The sequence below is a fragment of the Scleropages formosus genome, chromosome 3 (genome assembly GCF_900964775.1).
Source record: "Scleropages formosus chromosome 3, fSclFor1.1, whole genome shotgun sequence".
Taxonomy (NCBI): Eukaryota; Metazoa; Chordata; class Actinopteri; order Osteoglossiformes; family Osteoglossidae; genus Scleropages; species Scleropages formosus.
In genome coordinates this window covers 28,836,213-28,857,231 of record NC_041808.1, presented here as the reverse complement: position 1 = coordinate 28,857,231, position 21,019 = coordinate 28,836,213, and the positions used below count along the sequence as shown (strand labels likewise).

General features: G+C 44.2%; 1 protein-coding gene across 12 annotated transcripts in view; it reads right to left on the bottom strand.

Moving 5' to 3' along the window:
* Positions 1 to 2,026: 2,026 nt before the first annotated feature.
* The window catches only part of nfixb (nuclear factor I/Xb), a 99,270-nt gene continuing 80,277 nt past the window's right edge, over positions 2,027 to 21,019 (bottom strand). For 3 of the 12 annotated variants that reach the window (XM_029250053.1, XM_029250055.1, XM_029250054.1), the window contains 6 exons: positions 20,230 to 20,304; positions 16,457 to 16,585; positions 13,936 to 14,111; positions 12,465 to 12,612; positions 10,662 to 10,750; positions 2,027 to 7,351 (listed from right to left, as the gene is read on the bottom strand). In XM_029250053.1, the coding sequence (XP_029105886.1) occupies positions 7,337 to 7,351; positions 10,662 to 10,750; positions 12,465 to 12,612; positions 13,936 to 14,111; positions 16,457 to 16,585; positions 20,230 to 20,304 (632 nt within the window). In that variant the 3' untranslated portion in view covers positions 2,027 to 7,336. The remainder of the gene's footprint in view (positions 7,352 to 10,661; positions 10,751 to 12,464; positions 12,613 to 13,935; positions 14,112 to 16,456; positions 16,586 to 20,229; positions 20,305 to 21,019) is intronic. The other 9 variants (XM_029250059.1, XM_029250065.1, XM_029250056.1 and 6 more) reach the window with 6 other exon arrangements.

Sequence of the window (21,019 nt, the reverse complement as noted above, 5' to 3'; positions counted from 1 at the left end):
TTGTTGTAGCTGGTCGTTCTGGGACAGTGCGCTGTAGCGCCAGCCAGAGAGTGTTTACGTGTCTTAGGACAGAACATGTGGGGATGGCTGCCTCTGACTTCTTTGATGTACTGGTTGTTCTTGTGTAATAATTATCGTACAGCAAAAGTATGCAAGTTCTTAGTTCTGCAACGGGTATTTGGCGTTTAGAGACACACGCAGTGACCACGTGACAAGGTCAGTGTCGCCACTCCTGGGTGCAGTACCTGCAGCGACCAGCAGAGGCGCAACGCATCAGCGTGTCGCTCCAGCGGATCTGTGAAAGAGTCCCTCGTAGCCTCACCTGGTTCCACCTCCGGCTTTAATTCATACGTATAAAATACTTGCTCAATAAACGAGCACCGATCTCCTGCACGTACAGTGGGACAGTTCAGTGGGCAGAACGTGAAATGAGTTACGTGCAGTAAAGCGTCACTAAATGGAGGAACGACAGCTTTTCTTTCGACAGGGTGCCCTCTTGTAGCCAAAGGGAGTATTACAGCTTGCTGGGCGAGTGACGTATTTTAAGACTAGTAACGTAAGTAACTTTTGTCCACAAGATGGCGGCATTTTTATAGAACCCTTTTAAAAACGCCAAATTCCGGGCAAACTGACGTGCGACTGCAAATTTGACGAACGGTACATTTACCGCAGACTGCGCTCTGAGGCGATGGCACAGGAGGTCTCGCAGCTTCTTGTAACAAATGCTGCATTTGCACGTCTGTACAGATGAGATGTGCGGCTCATGTTTGGGCCCGAACTGGTGGCACTCGGAGACTTAAAGTCCTGCATCTCGCACGTTTGTCACCCCGGTCACGACTGCGGCTCCGGCGCCTGGTGGGGCCCGCTGTTTCTGCGGAAGATGTCGCTCAACTAAGGGATGAAGCTGCGAGACCCAAGACTCCCTTCACTGCACCGCTGCGCGTGTTTCTCAAACCACTTCTAAATAGTACTATTTAGTCCGTTTTGCCAGAAAGACGCAAGACACGTACAGCACATTTAAGTACGGTAACATCAAGTACACGGTTTTTGCACTTTTATGCGTCACATCCCAAGCAAATTAACTCCCATTTAACTTTCCTGCCTCGACCGGTACTGCGGTACGCAGTTCTGGGCCGCGTCGCGGAGCTGTGATGTTTGCCGGTTCAGACTGTATGATTAAGTGTTAGTTTTTCGACGCAGACGGGATGTTTTGACGCGAGCGTGAAAAAGAAAAAAAAAAAATTTAACATTAACTTAAAAACGGCTCTTTGTAACCTTGACAGTATTTGCATATTCCACTTTCTTCATATATATGTATATCTTCCGTCACACAGGCAGGAGCTCCTTCCTTCTTAAACTTAAAGGCTTTGCACTGCACACACCTTACCTGAGAGACTTGAACTCTCTAGGTTTCCTACAATACCACTCTTTACACATCTATTATACATGTGTACATTATACATGGCATTTAAAAAGACACGCAAACACATACCTACTCAGGTTAGCCTGGAAAATATTCTTTTGGTACTCATTATACCGCATTAACAAAATACACCGAAATACAATCCCAAACCCATAAAGCCTAAAAAGCGAATCTCATTTTTAAACTTTTCTTCCAGTCCATGCTTCAGAACAATATTTAAGACAAGGGTGGCATAACAAAGTCCTCACTTAGAGAATAGAGTGGCTGGAGAATATTGTTCCCAGCAAGTTTGCGAAATGGTGCTCAGCTTGAATGTCCCCTAAGAACGTAGGCTACAGTTGAAGTTATTTGTCAAAACTGGATGATGTTTGACGTGTATAGTGTCTTAAGGCCTACAGCTATAATTGTTGACCCCTCCTTAAAGTACGCATCTTCCAGGGTACGCATCCTGAAACGAGCACACAACACGGGCAAAGATTACAGTCAAGAACATCCTTTTATTCAACCATTTCAAGGCGCTGCTCTTTTTTGAAACTGCTTTTATTATTATGGAAAAGAAACAGTAATTAACACATGCATTTCACCACGGGCTCTGGGGGCAGGAAGTCTGGGACGCGAACGCTGTGGTCACAGTGGGTGGGTGGGCCTACCTGGGGCTGTGCCCTAGCGGTGCAACAACACTTTAAAAATAAAACAAAACAAAACCAAACAAAAAACAAAAAGAAAAACAAGAGAAATCACGGCTGGTCCATGCAACGCGAGGACTGCCCCATTCTTACGGTCCAGGAGTCAGGAACCTTTTTTAAAAAGGCGGTCATTTGTCATCGCTAAGCATCAGATCGACTCGCCAAACATGGTCAAATGGCCTGCTGGGCGCCGGACGCACCTTGGACATGAGATGCTTCAAAGAAGGTAAAATGAACTGACGAACTGATCACTCATGACATCGTTTAGCTAAGAAGTCATGCGATAAGTACTGTTTTTAACGAGAATTCAGTTTTTGACATGCATTGTACACGTGCTAATTTCACTGGATGTTTGATCATTTCTGTGAATGGAAGCTGTGCCGCCCAGGATTGCATGGACTCAGTCTGTAATAAGGTGCTTTGAGTTTTCTCAAAAAGTTTTTTTTTTTTTTATATATATCATTTTGATTATTAAAACAGCTGGTCACGTACAACCACTGAAAAGGTGCATTTTATTAGCCACTTAAAATTCTCAGTATATCTCAGTTTTCAATATAACATCTTGCTTCTTATTTTTTTAAAATATTCAACAATAAAAATATCAAGGCAAAACCAAATTTAGTAAAAAAGTAAAATAAATAGTTTAAAACAAAAATTCTCATTCTAATACCCAGTAACCCTTTCTTCTCGGCTGAAAAGAAGTTCCTATGTCTTGTCATGTCAAATACAAATCATATCCTCGTAACCTCTATGCCCCCCCACACCCCCAAAAAAAGACCATCACAGAGCTTCCCTAAACCACACCCCCGAAGAGCCCGCTGGCGTAACTTGTTCACTTACATTAGCTGTTCAATGGAGAAGCTGAAGAGATCGGTATGGTATACATTGTGAAGAGTACAGACAAGAATAACATGTGAGCTAACTGCATTCTGCTCAGACAAAAGTTTTTGCAATTTTTTTTTAATAAACCTTTCCCTCAGAGAAGGCAAGGGGATGGGGGCTGGGGTTCGGGAACAGACGGGCGGCTAGACTACTCCAGTGTCCAAGGACAAAGGACAGACAGAGAGAGAAAGCAACAGAGAAGGAAATATTTTTTTTTTTGCCTTTTCTATTTCTTTAATCATTTAACAATAAAAAGAAGCGCTAAATCACACCAGTTGTCTTCTGTACTATATATACTGTGGCTGTGAGAAGCCAGAAGAGGAGCACACAGGAGGAGGAAGATGGAGGAGACTTAACTGTGAAGGGCACTCTGGATTACAAGTGGGAGTCTGTAGACAAAAGGCACTTTTTAGGGACAACCTTTAAATGCTCCAAGTCTACAAATGCGTGAGCTAATTAATGAGCGTAATGGTTTTCGCTGACGAATCTCTCGGTGCTTTTGAAAGTCATCGGTATTGGTGTGTGTTCCACCTGTGCTGGGCTCTTTGAGAGAAGAGAGAAGAAACCACTGAAGAGCTGCCATTCGAGCCCCACGGTCCTGGTCTCCCTCACCGGTCTACGCCGCTCCTTTCTAACTGCTCCTCTGGTACACGGAAGGCTGTGCCTCTCGGTCCACAGGCGTGTGACAGTCTACAAGGACGGTTGTGTCTGTACTCTGCTCAGGATGTCACATGCATGGCTTTTGGACTGCCTCGGACTAAATTATGCCCCCTCCGAGGAAAAGTTCATTTGCGGTCATCGCGGTCAGGAAAGGGGGCTCCGTCTTCTTGTGATAGTTGGGCCCAACATGCAGCCCCAATAACAGAACGCTGCGCGGAGTTTTGTGTTCATCGGTTTTCGGTGGTTTCCTCGTTTTTTTTTTTGCCTGTCATCCCTCCTAAATGGGGTAAAGGTTGAGGAAAAATGCCTTTTGTCACAACCTTCAATAAAATACCCCCCCATCTTGGTAAATACACAAAGAGAAATAGGAGAAAATGCTGTTTTTCCTAACAGGTGCTTTATGACACTTAATTTTCTTAATAATTTTTTATGTGTAATACAGTTTAAATGTACTTTAAATGGTAAGCACCAGTTTCATTAGTAAATCACTTATCTTGACATTCTGCATAATTGTTCCTTCAGCCCTCCACTGTTTAAAAACAAATCATTACAAATAAAACATAAGAAAAGGTCAAAGAAAAACTCAATAAAAACAACTTCCCCAAACTTACAAAGACCAGGATTTTTGCCCTTATATTTAGAGTCCCAGAACTGGTGGACTGAAAAAAAAAAAAAAGAAAAAAAACTTTCATTTCCCTCCTTTTTCTTAATGCTCTTAGCAGTCTCTAACAGACAGACACAATTACCTAAGCACTGCATTGCACAAGGCTCAGTCATCATTAATTCTCTGTAACACACTCCACCCAAAAGCAACAAGAAAAGCAGGCTGTTCCTTTGAACTCAAAACTATTGCCACTTTTTTTCTTAAAAAGGAATTTCTGTGAAGGACTTCTGTAATTTGTCTCGATATTGCAGCGGTGCATTTTGCGGACTGAGAATATTCATGAACTTAGTATAGGCTACTGTTTAAAGTGTACCAATGACAGGGCCAGGCTTCAAAAATAACTAGACTGCCTAAAAGCTTATTTGCAAATAAGAAAAATTATATATTCATAAATACATGTGCATAATATGTGTGTATAATATATATATTATATTATATATGCGTATAATATATATATTACAGAACATGCTTGCAATCTCTTTGAGTGATCTGCTACTTGTCACCGACGATCCTCGTAACGATCACCATTCTCTGTAGCTTATATGTGAAAGAAAGAACCTGAATTCACTGGAACAAATTGCATAACGGGAACATGGAGGCACTTCCACGGATGACTAAAGAAACACGAGCACCATCCTGATGCGGCCTTGGTGCTGCTAGCTTTCTGTGGAGCCGAGGTGGAGGCTGTCGCCCAGCTAAGTGTCTGTCCCTGCGACGAAAACCACAGCTAGGCAGTCCAGTTATTTTGTGAGGTCAGTGGTTTGATGTTTTCTCTGAAGTATGTACAAATATTTATCTCAGATTAGGAACCAAGTTGGGAAGATACGAGAGAAAAAGAGGACAAGGCTGTTGAGGGGATCGAAAGCCAAGGCAGCGACTCGGGCGTTTCTGAGTGTTGGCACCTGCGGTGACTCTACGCGTGGTGCGTAGAGCAGCCTGGGCTCGGTCTACGCTACGCTACGTCCGAGGGTGAGAGAGCAAGGAACCAGTGTGGGAGACGCGCGTCTCTGGGAAAAGCTCGCTATCTCGGGCACGATACCGAGATAGCGCTTAGGGTGGTCTGCTGCCTCTTTCCTCTTTCTAATGGCCAAAGAGTCAAACTGTCACTAGTGGCTCCTTATATGGAGAGTCTTACTGAAAGCCTGGAATCCATCTGAGGACAGCAGCCCCGAGACACCAGTTTAAATCAGCGCAGATGTTCTTTTGGTTCGCAGGGCTCTCTGGGAATGTAAACATGGCTGCATACCTTATGGAGTAGTGCGAGAGTTAGTGCGGGGGTCTCCAGTTCCCTCGCTGCTCTGTAAGCTACACATCAAATGTACAGTTAAACTCATCAAATGTTCCTCCAGCAGCTCTGTCTACACCCTACCACTCACGCCAGTCAGTACAACTAGATGACTTCCTTGACCTTCGCCCTTTGTAACTCGGCCCTGGCCGTTCGCCCTCCAGCCGCAGGCTACGCTGTGAAATACAGCTGCTTGCACTGGAGAAGTCTGAGATGAGTGTCTGTATAGTGTCACCTAGAAGAGTTAAGATTGGTTTCCGAAATCAGCTCTTAGTAATGCTTTCTTTAAAAGAAAAAAAAAAAGGTCTAGTGCAAAAGAATAAGAAAAAACAGAAATCAAAGGAAACCAAAAAAAAGAAAAAAATCTTAACGTAGCGTGAAAATAAATACAAAAAGTAAAAAAGAAAAAAAAAAGTACTAACGAAAAAAGATTCCGCTAAATGTCGATAAACAGATGTTTCATTCATGGGTTGTTTTTCATTCCAATATAATCTGTGCGTGGCGTTCCAGTTTGGGTTCTCATGGATAGCATGATCTAGAACTCATCAGCGTTATATGTACAGGTACGCTAAACGTAACTTCGGCTGGATATGTACACACAGGCTCTTGGTTCCCCTCCACATGCGGCGGTGGGGCCACAGTTTCGGACATCTGGCTAAAAGGAGCGCGCGTGGAAGGAGACGCACAGCTTCGAGAGGCGCTGCGTATTCCATGTTTGCCGTTTGCTGTCTGGCGCAGAGATCTTGTCCTCACAAGGCAGATGAGGCGGGGAATGTGAGGGGTCGCGAGCGTGTTCTTCTCGGCAGGGCCACGACGAAGTCTGCCGGTTGACTGTTGTCATATGGAAGATCAGAGGAGAGCATTGGCGGGATGCAGCCATGGCCACACTGCTTGTTGCGTCAGGGGCGGTTCAGGGAGCTTCTGGGAGAAGCCAAGATGTCTCTCTGTGCTCACTCTTTTTTGATCACGTATTCATTTGATCACAGTTTTCACTCCTCGTGGATGCGTGAGGCCCCTCCTTTATTCCAACGGTGCATGTCCATGAGATTGCACAGTGTTAACATTTCTGCAGTCTGTTGCACAACGATATGCTGAACGCAAGGCGTGGCGCAGTCCTGGTTGTTTTAGCCGTCGTCGTCTCTTTACGACGGAGCAATCCAAAGTCGGCCGGTCCTTTTCTGAAGGGCACGCAGACAGCAGTCAAAAACGCTTGCACGTGGAATACGAGAGAATGAAGACACCGTGAGAGCAGCAGTAGAGTGAGATGGATGTCCTATTCATTCTCTACAGCCATGCGGACAGGTCAGGGCGTGAAAGTTCAAAAGGTTCTGGGTCACAAAATGGCCTGGAATAATTATTTCATTTCTCATTTGTCCTTCCATAAATTCATCGCTTTTCATCCACTGGGAAAAAGATATTAATCATTTGAATGATGTCTCTTTATCAATCAAGGCGAACCTATTGTGTTGGGGTTGATTTTTATTTTTCTGGAGCTGCTTTCAGTGGTTCAGCGATGACTCTTCATCTTCCTCTTCCTCATCCCAATCACGATTTCTCAAAGCACTTATTTGTAAATATCTGACTTGCGGTGATGTGATTATTCCTTTATAATATATGAAAAATTCATTTTTTCTTATTTTGAGATAAGTTAGAGATTGTGGGAAATTTTCCTGTTGGTTTTTAAATTCTTGATTTCAGTGACAGAATTCTAGTCAATTATTTCAAACCAGCTCTTGTCAGAGGAACCAAGACTGTAAAACAAAGAAAAACAGATATTAAGCGACAATTTTAGTTTTAGCACTAAGTCTTTTTAGCCACAGCTAAACTGGTAAAAGCAGTTTAAAAATGGTACAAGGGTTGCAACACACAAGCACGTACGACTATAAAGATTTTAAAATGTCTTTCACTGTCAGAACCGCTTGTCCCATACGGGGTCACGGGGAACCGGAGCCTAACCCGGCAACTCAGGGCGTAAGGCCGGAGGGGGAGGGGACATACCCAGGACGGGACGCCAGTCCGTCGCAAGGCACCCCAAGCGGGACTCAAACCCCAGACCCACCGGAGAGCAGGACTGCGGCCCAACCCACTGTGCCACCGCACTCCCTCCTTTAAAATGTCTTTTTAAGGTAAATATTTTGTCTCTGTGATTTATTTTACCATTTTAAACAAATTCAGCAAATTCTCTTTTAGCTTTGGGAAAGCATAAATGTGTTATCAAGTTAAGGTTAAAACTGTCAGGAAGTGCTTTCCAATCATACCGGTAACCCAGAGGACACGCACACATATAAGAATGTGGTTGATGAAAGCTAAGGACTCCTCTTAGAAAAATGCCCATAGAAATTTTAAGAAAATATTGCTCTCAGTTCATTGCACTGAAAATTGACTACCTTCAAATAAAATTACACTGTCTCCTACTGTTATGGACATTTAAATTATACAATTTCAAAGACACGTGTTCACGCTTATTTGTTTTTCAATGTATTTATATACCATTCAATTTTCCAAAATGTATCTGTGTTGCTGGGAGGTGGAAGTAAAACGCACCCAAACAGAATACAAGTGAAAGACTGTCTAATTCAACTTTCTGCCACAGTATTCACAGCTCATGTGCACTGTTCCTCAGTGTTGGTCATCAATAACAAGATGACAAATATTGCAAGTGATCACCAAATGAATCTGTCAAACAACTGAATACTGCCAGTGGAGAGAAGGTTTTTTTTAAATGTAATTTTTATTTTAATTTAGTTCTCATTCTAATGTAGCTCTATGTTAATATTAAATTTACAAAAAAGGTAAAAAAAATGTAAAAATGCAAAGTCTTATAAAGTATTTCATTTATTAGAGATTTATCAGGATTTGTGAAGGAAAAATCTGTGAAAAAAACTGAGGAACATCTGTACTGTTAAGCTTTTATTGAATGTGCAGATAATAAAGAAAACTGAAAGTTGCCCAAAGCTGATAAACATTGGTCACAATTAGGTAATGAATCAGTCAGCAATGGAATATGAGTTTGTGATATGTGTTTTATATTTGGTAATTAAATTAGTTTTAATTTAAATGTAGGCTGATGTTAATAAAAATAATAAAATGAATGTGTTACATTGTGATGGACTGGCATCACATACGGGATGTCCTCTGCCTCCTGCCCTATGTTTTTGCGATAGGCTCTGGACAACCTCAACCCTGCGCCGGACAAAAAGATATTGATAATTTATGACTAGATAGAAGTGCTACACAGTATTTTTTTATTTATTATAGCTTTATCTGAGGGTTTTGCGGAACCTAACCTGCAAATAAGCGGATGGACATCTGTGTTCAGTAGCTTTTACTGATTGTGATTTAGCGCGAAAAGTGGCTTTAGAGTTATGAACAAATCAAGTTACAAGCAGACGACTTCTGCACCCAGTTGTTAGGAAGTTAAGAAACCTATGTATGTCACAGACAGAGGTAGCACGGTAATATAGCTTTTTTTCATTTTAAACTATTCTGCACTTGACAGTGTTAATTCCATAGCGAGCCTGGGCTTCACTGGCCCCTGAAGTTCATCCAGAGATCCCCAGATGGTCCACTGACCCAAGGTCGAGAACCTCCGCACTAACCCAAGGTTGACACTTTTTGGAGAATTAACAGCAAAGCCAACCACTACCACCAAGCAGCAAAGTAATTAAGAACCTGTAACCAACCTGCAAGTTGAATGCCAGGGATGACCTGCTATTGCGCACTTGTTTTACAGCGGCGCAAAGTACTTGACTATAAAATTACCAGCACATGTTTTAAAATGGCCACCAAATTCTCTGTGTAAAGTTCCTTAAACTGACTTTTTTCATGTATTTTCCTGTGAGCAGCAGTGAGGCCGTTTGACGGCAGCAAGTCGAAATGCTTCCCATAACCGATTTAGGATGCAATTTAGGATTCTTGCATTTACATTTATTCATTTAGCAGACGCTTTTCCCCAAAGCGACGCACATCTTGTAGAAAAATACTACGAAGGCCTCCAGCCTTCTCCATCCCCAAATTGAGCTGGCACCTCTGAAGTGGCAGAAACGGACATTCCGGCCAAGACGTTTGGGAAGCCGGTGCTCCGGGAAACGCTATTTGCTTTGTTCGACTCTTGCAGGTCACGAAAGAAGTTGTCCCGCCCCGCTCTTCCCGTAGTGCTTGTAACTAGTCTGTCCCTTTCCAGACTTCCTGTGTTTCTCTCTTCTTCTCTCATACTCTCTCTCACTTACTGTGTGATCCTTGGCAGGAGAGAACACCATTTTTTAAACAGCTCCCCCGCCCCTAGAGCAGAGATCTGCTCCCTCGCATCGAGTTCGGCTAGCTATGACATCATGTCTGGTTGCTGCAGGCAACCAGACGGCCAGTACGTGACTTCTCAGAGGAACACGCAGCTTAGAGTTGCTCCAGCTTCAGCCAGAACTTCCCTCTCAACCTCCCCCTCTTACCTTATTTCTCTCTCAACCATAACCAGCAGTTCCTGAGGAAACCGCAAGAGGGCTCTCGGATACAACGTTTCCCTCCTTTTACCAGCCGCCACGAACCACACAGCACTGCTTGGCCTTCACTAAGAGCCCCAGTTTTAGCCTTTCCTTCTGTCTCTTAGTGGTAATATGAGAAAGCTGTAGCTGTTCTGAGAAAATGGATATTGCACTCCGAAGGGACAGATACATAATATAGTCTGGTGCACAGGACAATGTGGCACAAAGGTCAGCGGCTCAGTATTCACTAATGGCATGTGCTCAGAAAGATCAAAGAGTTCCACTAAATTAGGTGGAGTAAAAATGGAGGGAATGGCAAGTTAGTACAGCGATGTAGGGGATTGGGCGGGGGGGTTGGCATACAGGTGACCACAGACCATGAAGGGCAGCTCGATTTTTGGGGATAGAGATGTACAGTAGGGCATGAGTTCACGTTGCTTCCACATGCTGAGCCTTTTTGTTGATCCCGCTTGAATTGGGAGTCGCTGCACCCAAATGAGGGAAACGCAGCAGGTAACCGAGGAAAGGAATCTCTTGCCTCAGCGCAAACGCAGAACAACTCATCTCGGTACTATGGCCTCACCTGGGTCTGCTGGGAGATGTTCAGAAAGTTGTCCCGTGATCCGATGCCGACAAACCTGTTGGCAGCTGTGGGGCCTGGCGTGGAGTATGCTGCAGAGAGACAGACAGACAGAAAGAAAGATTGACAGATGGAGAGAGAAAGAAAGAGAGAGAGAGAGACAGAGAGCGAGAGAGAGAGAGAGAGAGAGAGAGAGAGAGAGAGATCCTACTGAACTGAAGTAGACTGGACTGAATTGAACCATGAACCAAACTGAGTCCTGCTGAATCAAACTTCGTTTTATACAACTGAAAAGATTTCAATCGGACCACAGCATGCTACCACGACGCAACTACGCTCTGTTCAGAAACAATTTGTTTATAGCGTTACTTTAATACCTAATGGCACCAATATCAATCACTGCAACGGTTTCAAAAGACTGTTTGAAAATGACAAACTGCTGTTTAAATGAATGAGTCACATTTTTATTGCTTACTGTACAGATATTACTAGCTCAGCCTCAACCCTGCTGGATTAGCAGGATCAGACAAGAACCCCCAGTGCTCCTCTAACAATAGTGGGCAGCAGGGAGCACAGTGGCTAAGGAAGTGGAAGAGGGAAAGTTTAAGGGAAAGTTTGAAAAGACAGGACAGACTTGATAAGGTACATCTGAATTTGCTTATCTACATGGATGTTCATTAGCATGCGGACAGATCAGGCGTTTCTGTGATCATGGCCCAAGCGCTGTGTATTCCAAAAGTATACACAGGCCAAGTGGATAGATCCTCCTTAAACAAGGATGAATGAAGGATGGGCTGTTTGTGGTATGGATTTCTTTATGTGTTTGGGTGGGTGGGTGGGGGTGGGGGGTGGCTGACAACAAAGGCAGATACACACAGACCTTCAGATAAAGAATAAAAAAACATTCATAAATAAAGGATACCGAAAAGGAATTATCTTGGACGACCGGGGTAACACAAAAACAAACAACAGCAAACAAACAATATAGAACAAAATACCAAAAAGAAGCAAGAAAGCGACAAAAAGAAAATGGAAAAAAAAAAAAATGCTAAAAATGCTCCGTCCAGTGCCCCTCATGATGGGTGAGAAAAATGATCCGACTCCCCTACTGGTGAAAAGCCCCCCCGAGTCTGCAAGCATCTCCTACGCGACATATGTACACGAGCACAACGCAGTGCACCCGTCAGCCGTAACCAAAATTGAAACAACCTCAGTAGTTCACACGGAAAGTTTGGACAAACTTGAAGATGCCGTTACTGATAATGCCGTCCCTTCAAAAAGAAGAGGAAAAAAAAAAAATGGATAAAAAAAGTGGTGAAGTTCAACAAACCTGTCTCAGAGACACAACGGGTCCCGTGTAAAAAAAAAAAAAAAAAAAAACTGCTCTCATCACTTTCCTGCGACAGTGGCGACAGTCACTGTGTCACTGTGACTATTTCTCTTAAAGGAGTGACAGACCAGAGAGCAGTCAGCCCCGAGGCAGAAACAACTCCTCCTCTCCTTTTGCACCACCGGTCTGGGTCCTGTACTTGTGCACAGGAATGGACCCTGCTCAGGCTGACTCGGGATGGGTGCAGAAATGCTGGGGGTTCTAATTAAAATTTTGCCTTGGTGTGAAAAAACTGGCGGTATGAAGAGCAGAAGTCGGGCTGGAGGGTGGGGGGATCGAGAATGTTGAGTATGATGGGTGGTCGAGCTCAGAGAGGGTGGGGTGGATGTTGCATGGCTGGACCAGGATTGGCTCTGTCTTTGTTTATTAATTTTCTCTGGGGGGGACGAGGGGGTCGCGTCTGTGGCGTCACTTACACGGAGATGCGGGCGAGGTGAGTCCGCCGTCAGGGGGCGTGCTGCTGGGTTTAGGATCGGGCATGGGGAGGGGCACTGGGCGGGCCACGGGGGGGGGTGGCGGCAGCAGGAAGGAGCCCGGCATTTTGCTCTGGCCGCTCCCGTTGGGCTGCGGACGACACAGACAGGGTCAGGGCGACAGGGACAGCTCTCTCATGGCAAGAGCAAGCAGGCAGGTGGCTCTGGAGGCACACTTACGCTCAAATGCGGGAGAGGATGCCGTTTAGGGAGGTCAAACGCAAACTCAGAACCATAACAGAGGGATGAGGCATATTTCATGTGCTGATATGCATTAGAAAAAAAAAACAAAAATGTCACCACAAATATTAATAAGGGCCTCGGTGCAGAGTGGGGAGACAAAGCCAATGTTTGGGTTTCGCAGAAAAGCGGTATTGCATTGGGACAGGCTTTGCTTCTTGTTTGTAAAATGACAAGGAACCAAACGTGAGATATAAAAGCAAACCCAAAAAATGCAAAAAAGAAAAAGAAAAAGAAGACTGCACGTCTGACACATGCCGTCATTCTCAGCAATATACGTTGAGGGGATGGGCGGAGCAAAAAAAATCTGTTCCTTTGATGGACTGAAACGCAGTGAACACCAAGGAGACACGGATAACGAGATCAAAACCTCTTTTGAGACTTATAGCTTGTTTTTTTTTTTTCTCCTAAAGTCATCATGTAAACGAGACATAAAGACAGGTATACAAGGTGTTAGGAGGACCGGTGTGTGTGACCTCTCTGTGTCTCACATCCATCGTCCAGAGATTATCCCAATGTGGTGCTGCTGCATAATAGGGATCTATGTGTGATATCAGAGTTTGGGGTATAAAGAGGGTAGGTGGGACACCAGGTAAATTAATGGTAAAGGAGCTGGATCTGGGTCGCAAGCCAGACGTTTAAGGATGAGTCTCACTGTTGTACACAAATAACGCTTAAGGGCTCAGCTGTGGAGCTACAAAACCGGACGGCATCGTCACAGTTAATATGCTCAGCAGAACTCGCCGGAAGCATGTATTTGAAAGGAGAGTAAAATCCAGTATTTTAGGGTTGTTAGAAAATACCAAATGAAAGCGATGGGCAATGTCCGTAACTTGACATTCAAAATACGGCCAAAGTTTCACGAACAAATTAATTTTCATGCTCATTCACATGCCATTATGTTTCTGGAAGCCTTTGTAAGATCAGTGAGGCAACTGAAGATATTTTTAATTATCATCACCACACTGTAAAAATATGTCCCAAATATTCCTATGGTGCAGTGTAAAACATCACCGCTCTCGCAACTATTTAAGCTTCTTTGGGACTGCTGTTTTAAACCTTCTTCGGAAGCATTGATGAAGTGCGTGCTATGGCTGTGCGTGCACGTCCCTTCACCTGCAGTATGTGTGCTGACGCCTCTAACTATACCTCCCCCCGGTCCTCTCCTCCTTACCTGTGCGCCGGCTTGTCCGGAGCCATCAGCACAGACGAACTGCACAAACTCCTTGAGGGGGTCCTGTCCCGGGTGGTGGTGGTAGCGGATGGTAGGGTGGGTGAAGTAGGGGCTCGACTGCTGGATGATGGAGGAGGAGGGGAAATGCAGGGCAGAGGCTGAGGCCCGAGGGCTCCCTGTAATGGCCGCAGGGCAGAGAGAGGCAGCATGGGTCACTGGAGTTCACAGCACGCATCGCCATACACAGTCGCACGTGGACATGACGCACGTGATGAATCCATCAGCACTTCGCCAAATGACAGAGTATGAAAAGTGACAAAAGCGCTCGTACTGGAAACATTTCCAAAAGCAAAGCATGAAATCCTACAGAAGAGTACAACCCTGCTTTCGGAAAGCCTCCTCTAGTTATACTTAAACATAGATGTTCTGAAAGGGCAAGGTGCTTACATTCACATTGACCCACCTACTGAATTCATTTAAAAGTCAGTCTTGCAAAATCAATCTGTTCACCATGAAAAAGTTTTCTGGACCTAACAGACTCCTACAGGCCCCACCCCGAGAACCCCTGTTCAATCCGCTGCCCATACAAGCTTTACAGCTCAAACCAGGTGACATGGCACAGATGTCTCCTTGCCTATGGGCGTACCACAATGTGCCCTCTCCCTCCCTCCCTCCCTCTCTCTCTCGCTTCTCGCCCCGTTCTTTCTTTATTCATCCTTAATCTCATTATAGATTGGGTCTCAGCCAAGCTTTCCAGGATCCCAGACTCATACCCCCACTCTCATCCTAAAAAAAATCCAATAAACACTTTCTCCCAATAAACACGCAGACACACACCCATACACACACAAACAGAAAGAGAGACCACACAACTGAATTTTCTACACATATTAACAGAGTAAAGTCAATAAACAGATCCACAAAGAGACGTTGAAACCGAAGCACGTGCCACTATCGATATCTAGGTATGTTAATACCTGTCGGCCTTCTTCTTTGAGATACTATAGTACTCCACTGTTCTTTGAAACACTAGGACTTGTACAGAGTACAGTCTTTACCAGTTTCCAGGTAAGGTTTTTAGTTACATCTCTACCTTAGGGTCATATTTAAACTATGAAAAAAATGTGAAAACAGTTCCATGATTGGCACATTGCCAAAGACTCAGGATTTGATTAATTGCCAAAGACTTTCCCCTAAGATTCACAAAGGACAATTTTTGCTGCCTTAGAGCAGGTTGATTTTCTCAAGGTCAACAGGCCTATTTCACACCATAAATTCAGCTAGATGAATACTCAGAAGGACATTAGCAGCCTACCTTGCGGTGGTGGCAACACTCATCTTACTAGTAACAATTATCCTTTTTAAAAAATACTGAGGAACTTGCTGACTCACTAACTAACCTGCTGTCCCCTTAACCACTCGTCCAAGTCAGGATCACGGTGGTGTGAAGCCTATCCTGGAAGCAGAGGGCACAAGGCCAAGTAGTGTACGCTGCAGACGGAACATTACTCCACATACCAAGAAACCCTTTAAGACAGATGATGAATGAAGAAAAACTCAGTACTTTCGTTTCACCGGCAAGACAAAACGGGCATCTTGTTTTGGGTGTTTTTTCAACAGCCAAGATTTCTGAAGCTCTCACAATGACTTCGGAGACATATACAGAGGAGTAACACCAAGCTGTAGACACGTCACAGTGAACAGACCCAACACCAAAGCCATTTCAGTAATAGACAGAGAGGGACCATTAGAGGCTGAAGGGCAGTTCGTGAGGAAGCTGGATGACGCGGACAAAAGGAGGATGTGATGAAAATCGAGGTGTCTGTGCTGACACCAGCTGGACTGCCAGCGCTCAACACAGCAGTGTCAAGACTATGTAGCTAATAAAAAGACAACTGAGTGGAAGAGCTTTTCCAGATCTATTCACAAACACATTAAATCTCCTGTGCCCGACACACGGCGCAACAGTCCCACTATTTAGACCTCGCCCAGGTGTTGCTGAATTGTCAGCAACAGATCCACGTGGTAAAGGAACCAGCCCTGCCCATCTTGCTGAATCCTAAGGATGTAAACAAGACGAGAAGGAGCAGTTACCGAGCAGACATTTCTGTACTTTTTATGGCCTTTACTGTTGCTGTGTACTCTGCAATATACTGCTGCCTGGTCCTGCTGTATCAGCTCAGGTCCACCTTGCTCAATACCAGCACGAGCATCCAAAGGCCAGAGGGAGAATGACAGCAGGGAGGAGGTGGAGAAGGTTGTGATCCATTGAGGTAACCACTGAAATACTCAGTTGAACTGATTCATTTAGAGGAAAGAGGAAGGAGCAAATCACGGGAGAGGTAATACATTGAATTTTTTTGTTTGGGTGTCCTGTGTTTTGGGGACGGAGTAGCGTGTAGATACTGCAGACACATAAATCAAAATCTAGGTTTTTGTCCCTAGGAATGGGAAAGCCCCCTTTGCACCACCACCCAGGACCTCCTAGGTGGTGGGTGGTTAAGGGTCCCTTGAGTCTCACCTGGTCTCACGCCCGCCAGCATTGGCAGCGGGTGCTGGGCGAACGCCATGCGGGGCGACCTCGTCGGGGGCGACAGGGCGCTGAAATCGAACTTTCCCGGCTTCTTAAGAGAACCAGGCGAGGAGAGTCCTGGCAGAAATGGGATCAACAAATGGCAGAACAAAGACGTGGGTTTAATTCACAGGCTTTGCTTTGACTGTTGATTTTTTTTTTATGAACTATACATACATAGATATGCGTTTGTAAGTGTGTACATATTTCCTCTCAAGTTCTTTCTCTCCCTCTCTCTTTCTCTGTGATCCTCTCTTGTCACTGGTTATATGTGCCTATCCCTAGCAGTTCTAACAGCCAGAAAGAGTCTCGTGTGGTGAATATCTGCAGGACTGAACCTGTTGATGAGTTCAGAAACACTGGATGCAATGACTTGCATCACAGACAACAAGATGGACAACATGACGTACTGCGGGAAGAAAAGTTGCTCTTACTGTGTATATTTGTCTCTCCCTCCCCCTTTCCTGTTTCCTCGCAATCTGTTACACTGTTATGAAACAGCTTGGTTTATGTTTGATGATCTGGGTTCTCAGTCTTAGGATAATCTCTGTCTTTTTATGCATTCCTCCAACTCCTCGCTGACTGCCCCAACCACATCCCTCAAAACCAAAGGCAAAGCCTTGTTTTCAAAGGCTGATATCCTGCTACAGGGGTAGCCAGTCCCATATCACCCTAGAGCCTGGAGTATGACCTCAGCAGCAGATAGCAACCCTAGAAAGCCTCCCTCTGCCTCCACCCACTACACATCACCAGGAAGGGGCCAGGAATTCTCCCTGACTTGTTAAATTCTCCCACTCACAAAACGTTTAGAGAGAGCAGAATGGGTGGTCTGGAGAATGGTGTGAAAGCTTTTAAAGACATGAAAGAAGCACAAAACAAACAGAACACACACGCTTTTTCTTCCAAACTGTAAGCCACAAATCCCATCCACTGCACAACCAATTATTCCGAAATTAAAGCAAATTAACAAGTCCTTTAGTATTAATTCTTCATCAGATGGCTTCCTTATCAAACAACGCTCACTTCTTATCAGCTATTCTATCTGCGCGACGACACCTCCTTCCAGCTTCCTCTCCCTTTTTCATCCATCCGTCTCTCCATCCTTCCGTACTGGAGATGATTGGCTTTACGTTGTGGCTGCTGCCATTATGTTGAGAGCGCTGCCTACGTTCATGGTTGTAATGAGACTCCATTCAGAAATAGCAGACACAATATGGCTCGACAAGCTGTTCCATCAGGGCGCAGAACAGATGGTCCAACGCCAGCTGGGGGGTGAACGGGAGGGAAGGAGCGCGGATATTGTGCAGGAAGTGAGAGGAAACGGGGGGCCAGGGGGCAGGAGAGTGTTGGTATGGCAGGCCTATTTATTACACAGGACTGAAAAGCCTTCCTTGGTATAAAGACAAACAAAAAACATATAACATACATACTATGCTTTATAAGACATATATTGATGACACAGTTATTTATTGTTCTTATTTAGCTGCAGTGGCTGTGCTTTCATCAAAAGCCATATTTATGTATTAATAAGTCAGAAAATTTCCCAATCGCAGTTAATTAAGTACCTTGCTCAAGGGTACAATACCAGAGGAATCTTCGGGTTGAAGCACCGCAGCGTCAATGCTGTGCTATATACTTGCCCTAAAGTAACAGCTGTTAGAGTTATACTCTGAATTTTTACTTCTTGCCAAGCACGAGTGGGCACAAATGCTGTTCAGAGTGTTTGAGCTTTACAGTCAATGTACCGCTGTACAATCAGTGTCCTGCTTTATATACCTCCATAAACAAAGTCTCTTCTACAGTATGTCTCAAATAATGGCACAAGGCTAAAACAAGGTAAAATGTTTGCGATGTTTTTTTAGAAATCACCCAAAAACATTAAACACAAAACAAAACACGCAGCGATAAACACACAACAGAAGAAAAACCAGCACGCACTCGCATGGACGCTTGAAATTCACATCAGCTAAAAACCGATAAGTGCAGATACACAAGGAACCGCCTTCAATTACTAATTTTTCCATTTCTTTCTTTTTTTTTTTTTTTTTTTACTGTGGAAACTGTCATCCTAATGATCCCTCTTGCCAAAATATAGCATAAAATCCAATCTGCAGGACCACATACTGCATGGCTGCTTTACGGAAATGCGTGGGCCGCACCAAACACTCTGTACACTTAAAAAAGTGTGAAATCCTCTATAAGTGGGAGTGTGGGATATGGGATATGTGATTATTCTGGTGCAGTGTATATGTGTTTGTGTGTGTGTGTGTGTGTGTGTGCGTGCGCGCGCACATGTAAATGTGCACTTGTATGCATTTTCTGTAACCCAACTAGGGGGGTCAATTTGCAGCAGTTGCTCCCATTAGCGCACCCCCTCGCAAACACACTCCCAGTCTCTAACAACCCACAGTAACAACTGACAATCCGACTCGCCCACGAGTTGCCAACTGTTAAAGGCCTGCCCCCCACTATCACCATCACAAACGCACGCTCGCACACATACGCAGAGATACACACACACGCCTGCAGCTACACACTCCTGGCAGTCACAGCTCCAAATGTCTACTTCTAGCAGCTGAATAACACTTCAGTTTATTCCCACTCTACTTTTCACTGGTGTATTTTTATGTGCTTTTAGTAGCGATTGCTATTAATGGATACTGGGGTGAACATGTTAGTTTGGGTGACAATGAAGCCACATGACACAAAGGTGTGCTCCAAAACAGCACCTCTCATAATAGTGATGGTTCACAGGAAACCATACAATGTATTGTATTATGTGTTTACAGATAGAAATAAAATGAACATCAGGCTGCGTGGCACTATTAAATGCGTGAATCGAGAGGAGTGTGTGAGACAGGTACCGAATCACCTCAGTCACACACCTGCTCCCCCCAACCCCCCCCCACCTCCTCCGTCTGGAGGGAAATGTGGCTCTTTGATTGCAGGGATCCCCCGGTGGAGCAGATGTCTTCTGTAACCCAGCAGCTCTCAGTGCTGTGGGCATGTGGACACACCATCTGGGTCTGGAGCTCTGCTCCGCAATGTATGTCTCTGCCTTTGCGTGCACTGGTGCATTGTTTTCTGTGCATCTCTTTAGCTGAGACTGTATGTATGTGTGCGACTTACATGCCTCACCAATGTTGTTTTCCAACAGCAGTGTGATGGTATATGTTTTTCTGTGCCAGTTACGAGTTTGCATGTCAGTGTATGTATGCAGTCTTGGCATGCGTGTATGGGTGTGCATTTTAAACATATTCGGTGCGTGTGAATGTATGTATTTATACATATCAAGAACGCAAAGACACCAGGGTGTCAACATACTGGGCCACGAATGATCTCCTCTCCTTATCAATGAGTAAGGAAATGAAAACGGGTTTGAATTGCTGACAAAAGCCTGCCGAGTGGGTCGAGGGTCAAGGGCTTCCCAGGTTAAAGACTTGGGCCTGTGACCAGAAGGTTGCTCATTCATATCACAGAAGCAAATTAAGTGCTGGTGTTGCAAATTGAACAGCAAAACCTGGGCTGACAGAAACACTGAAACGGATCAATGAACCAACTAATCACAGAGAGAAATCAATACAGTCCAACTGCAACAGCAAACAATTGGTGGAACTCATGAAGCCAACAAAGTATGAAGGGATATATTGATACAGACAGAAAATAATGAATGAAGAAAAATAGATGTATATATACAGTACATTAGTGTAATGTGTGCTAACCATGGTATGGAAACTGCACGCCATCGTTCTCATGTTTAATCTTCCTCTCCTGCACACTGGCCAAATGGTGCTGCACTGAAAGTTCAAAAGGGGAGAAGGGCATTGTTAATAACTGGGAAGAGACAGACCTACACAGACAGACAGGAAAAGAGAGATGTCAAGAGAGGGGCTCAAGAATGAGGGAGGGGCTGAAAAAGAGACCAGTGAGAATGAGGGTAATGACAATGACAACAATCTGAACATCACTGAGCTAATAAAATTGTGTTGTTTAGCTCCTTGAAGAGCTTCATCTCAACCAGGTATGTTATCAAACTATAAATGAAATGACACTGGTGGAGTGTGACAATCTTGGGGAGCCCTGGATAATTTAGGAGGCACTGAGAATAATGTTAAGTTCCTCCAAACATTTTCATACAACATTAAAAACGGTAACTATGGTTACAAGCAATTCTTGGTCATTATTATTTAAAGCCTTCCTGTGACATTAGAATCACTGAAAGGTGACCTTTTAATTGGGGATTACTGGACCAATTCGCTGAGAATGGATCAAAGTAAATCTTTATTAAAAATGCAACACTAATACAAGCAACTAATAATGGCTGTTGGGCATTATTATTTGAAACCATATGATGACATTTTCATTTCGCAAAGGCTGAGAGCTGATCTTTAAACTCAAATCACCTATTTATATTGAGTATTGCTCTTGCTTTTTAACAGACTCGTTACCAGTATTTTGTATAAAATAATTGTTTTGCCAGTATAAGCTTGATGGTAATATATTACAATACAT